General features: G+C 45.9%; 1 protein-coding gene across 1 annotated transcript; it reads left to right on the top strand.

The window, feature by feature from the left end:
- Positions 1-310: 310 nt before the first annotated feature.
- On the top strand, positions 311-3,243 carry aldob (aldolase b, fructose-bisphosphate). The gene is made up of 9 exons (XM_068714671.1): positions 311-418; positions 1,000-1,112; positions 1,226-1,437; positions 1,525-1,579; positions 1,715-1,875; positions 2,097-2,180; positions 2,275-2,449; positions 2,547-2,746; positions 2,982-3,243. The coding sequence occupies exons 1-9, from the start codon at positions 327-329 to the stop codon at positions 3,075-3,077; spliced, it is 1,188 nt and encodes a 395-aa protein (XP_068570772.1). The 5' UTR covers positions 311-326; the 3' UTR covers positions 3,078-3,243.
- Positions 3,244-3,702: the final 459 nt, after the last annotated feature.

The following is a 3,702-nucleotide window of genomic DNA, read 5'->3' as shown; positions in this document are numbered from 1 at the left end:
CATCTTTTTTTCTCAAAGTGTATCGTGTAAAAAAAAGGAGGCGGGGTTGTTTCAGGTCTGTACCATGCGCGTACATGACAACGTGGATTGTATATCTTGTTTTCGACGACACACAATGTTCCCGTCCTGTTTTATTTTTCTACTCATCCGCCCAGTCAGATTCTGATGTGTGCTTAAAGTCCACAGAACAGCATTGATGACATACCATGCAAACCACGCCCCTGTCTGTCTGACCGGGCCAATTGCGTTCCCGACGTGACGCACGCCCCTCCACATCACGAGCAGCACCTCCTCCGCAGCGTCAAACAGGCAATAAATACAGCTTTATGCTCAGTGTTCGGCCTCCTCAACCAGTCAAATTACTGCTGTCTGGCCGGCTGCCACTTCTGTTGACTTCGCTGTTTGACAAAGCTCCAAAGTAAGACGTGTTTTCTACTTTTAAGCTTTTGCATTCGTTGTCTGTCGCTGATTCCCACTTGTTTTCATGAGAAGTGATTTCGCTTGGTTTCTGAGAGATTAGTTTGTTCTGCATCTCCGCGCTTCCTCATGTTTCCAAGTGTGCAGCAATGGAAGTAATGTTGAAGTTATGGATTTAATATGCAAGCTTTCAACACTCTAAACTTTGCAGAACTTAATAAATAGTCGGTATAGTTGATTTTAACTATCTAATTCGTGGCCTTCATATTATGCTACAGGCGTATTTTGTGCTATTTTTATTATCCCGTCTCCACAGAAAGTATTGGGAAAACGTCATGTAGGCAACACCATTTTAGTAAATTACGAACTTAGGATGCACTTAATGCAGAACTTATCTGTTTGAAGGCCAAAGTTCAACCATGCAGGCCAAATATTTACAGAGGTGATGCAAGAGAAGCAGGAAGTCCGAGGCAACCAGAGGGGTTCATTGTGTTTTGATTGGGGGGAAAAAAAAATCTTCCTCATACTTCAGTCTTTCAGAGTTTCTAACCAACCTTGAATTAACTTGTTTCTGTCCTCTAGGATGACTCATCAGTTCCCATCCCTCACTCAGGAGCTGAAGAAGGAACTCTCTGACATTGCTCAGAGGATCGTGGCTCCAGGAAAGGGAATCCTGGCAGCAGATGAATCAACAGGTGAGCCTCAAGTCTCGAGCTGTTGTTCTATATAAGAGGTGTGTGTGTGCAATCTGAAATGATTTCCATCCCCTCTTCTTTTTTTTTTTTTGTCTTTTCTTTTTTTTCTCAAGGAACCATGGGAAAGCGTCTCCAGAATATCAATGTGGAGAACAATGAGGAAAACCGCCGCTACTTCCGTGACCTCCTCTTCTCCACTGACCCCTCAATTGCCAACTGCGTGGGTGGGGTCATCTTCTTCCACGAGACACTGTACCAGAAATCTGACAGTGGCAAGCTCTTCCCCCAAGTCATCAAGGACAAGGGCATTGTTGTCGGCATCAAGGTGAGGAGCCTAAAAGTGCAGATTGAGCAGTGGAAGACGTGTGCATGCACATGTTGAACCTTGTATGTTTTGATTGTCTTGCTTTAGGTGGACAAAGGCACAGCTGGGCTTAATGGAACGGATGGAGAGACCACCACACAAGGTGAAAACTAATGCTTTTCTGCAAGCCGTTTTTATTGCTAAATATGTACATGTCTTTTGTACACATGTGTAACTTAATGCAGAATGAGCACAACCAGCACAGCATACCAACATTCCGTGTGTTGTCTTTCCACAGGTCTCGATGGCCTCTCAGAGCGCTGTGCCCAGTATAAGAAGGACGGTTGCGACTTTGCCAAGTGGAGGTGTGTGCTCAAGATCTCAGAAAGCTGCCCAACAGCTCTCGCCATTGCAGAGAACGCCAATGTCCTCGCCAGATATGCCAGTATCTGCCAACAGGTGTGTGTGTGTGTGTGTGTGTGTGTGTGTGTGTGTGTGTGTGTGTGTGTGTGTGTGTGTGTGTGTGTGTGTGTGTGTGTGTGTGTGTGTGTGTGTGTGTGGGTGGGTGGGTGGGTGGGTGGGTGGGTGGGTGGGTGGAGTCATAGTCTCTAAAAACAACAGAATCAAAAATATTAGCTGAAAGCCATGTATTTTAAATAGCTGTCTATGTTCTCCACCAGAATGGTCTGGTGCCTATTGTGGAGCCAGAGATCCTGCCTGACGGAGACCACGACCTGCTGCGCTGCCAGTACGTCACAGAAAAGGTTGGTTCATGATCTTTGGCCATGTCGGCCAAACCACCAGCAGTTTGATATTTTGAAGCATGTGTAGTAATAAATCTGCCTGTTCATGATTTAGGTTCTGGCTGCTGTGTACAAGGCTCTATCCGATCACCACGTGTACCTGGAGGGCACTCTGCTGAAGCCCAACATGGTCACTGCTGGACACTCCTGCACTAAGAAGTTCACCCCTCAGGAGGTTGGCATGGCCACAGTGACCGCTCTGAGGCGCACCGTCCCTGCTTCTGTGCCTGGTGAGTGTCTTGAGGCCAGCTTTTCCCTCAACAAACAAGTTTAAGAAAAGCACAGAACTCTTTTCTCAGTGGCATGCTGCTTTCTGTGTCTTTCCAGGCATCTGCTTCCTGTCTGGAGGCCAGAGTGAAGAGGAGGCCTCCACCAACCTGAGCGCCATCAACCAGGTGCCCCTCCATCGCCCCTGGAAGCTGACCTTCTCTTACGGCCGTGCACTCCAGGCCTCTGCTCTTGCAGCCTGGCAGGGCAAAACTGCCAACAAGGCAGCTGCACAGGAAGCTTTCTGCAGCAGGGCCAAGGTTAGTCTCAGAGGGCATGAACAGCTATCACTCATAATAATGATGTGTAGTTGTGGACTGTGCACGGATCTGGCTGTTAAATTGCTCTTGCGTTGTCTTACGCAACTCTATACTAACTGGTAAATGATTGATTCTAATGCTTTTTGTCCATTCAGTCTTGCACTAATGTGGCCTAGGCTGATCATTAACACTCAGATTTGACTTTGCCCTAACTTTCCCCCTTTGTTCTCTTCAGATCAATGGCCTGGCTTCCAAAGGAGAGTACAAGCCCTCCAGCTCAGCTGACAAGGCCTCAATGCAGTCTCTGTACACAGCCAGCTACGTCTATTAAATACTGTGAATGTTAAAAATGTAAAATGCACATGGACCAAATATGGCAACAAGAAAAGCCTCTGCTGGATTTCTCTTCCCACACCAGGAGAAGACTTCCATTAATATGAACTACTGTTTGTCTACTCAATGGAATGACTGGAAATAAATTAAGGGACCAAAATGTTGCTGGTGTCATTGCAGTTTTTGTGATTTCTGAGATCATTTTCGGCTATAAATTGTTGACTTTCATGAGAACCTGGCTGTTGAGGTGTTATTCTAACCTGTGAGAAAAGCTTTTGGATTGCAAACTTAATAGTGCTCATTGGCGTCATCTACCACTGATTAAATGTCTCATAGAAGGTTTAATAGTTGAGAAGTAATGCGTCACTTGGATAACTTGTGGTGTATGGCTGTGAGGCTCATCCAACTTTACCTCAACCTTATGCCAAGCTGATGGCAGGAGTTTATCCCTCTTTAGTTTGAATCACGGCTGAGGAGCAAACCCATGAACTGAGGCCAATGTGCTCACACAATATTCATGGCGAAATACTGAAGGCATTAACAGTCTAGTGATCTAACAAGTGTTGCTCCATCATTCAAATTCAACACACGATTAGAACCTGAGTAGCACTTTGAAATGTTAG

Source organism: Cebidichthys violaceus, unplaced genomic scaffold (assembly GCF_023349555.1).
Source record: "Cebidichthys violaceus isolate CVI_PGR_0920_01 unplaced genomic scaffold, fCebVio1.0.p SCAF_2, whole genome shotgun sequence".
NCBI classification, from domain to species: domain Eukaryota; kingdom Metazoa; phylum Chordata; class Actinopteri; order Perciformes; family Stichaeidae; genus Cebidichthys; species Cebidichthys violaceus.
This window is presented reverse-complemented; position numbering and strand designations above follow the sequence as displayed.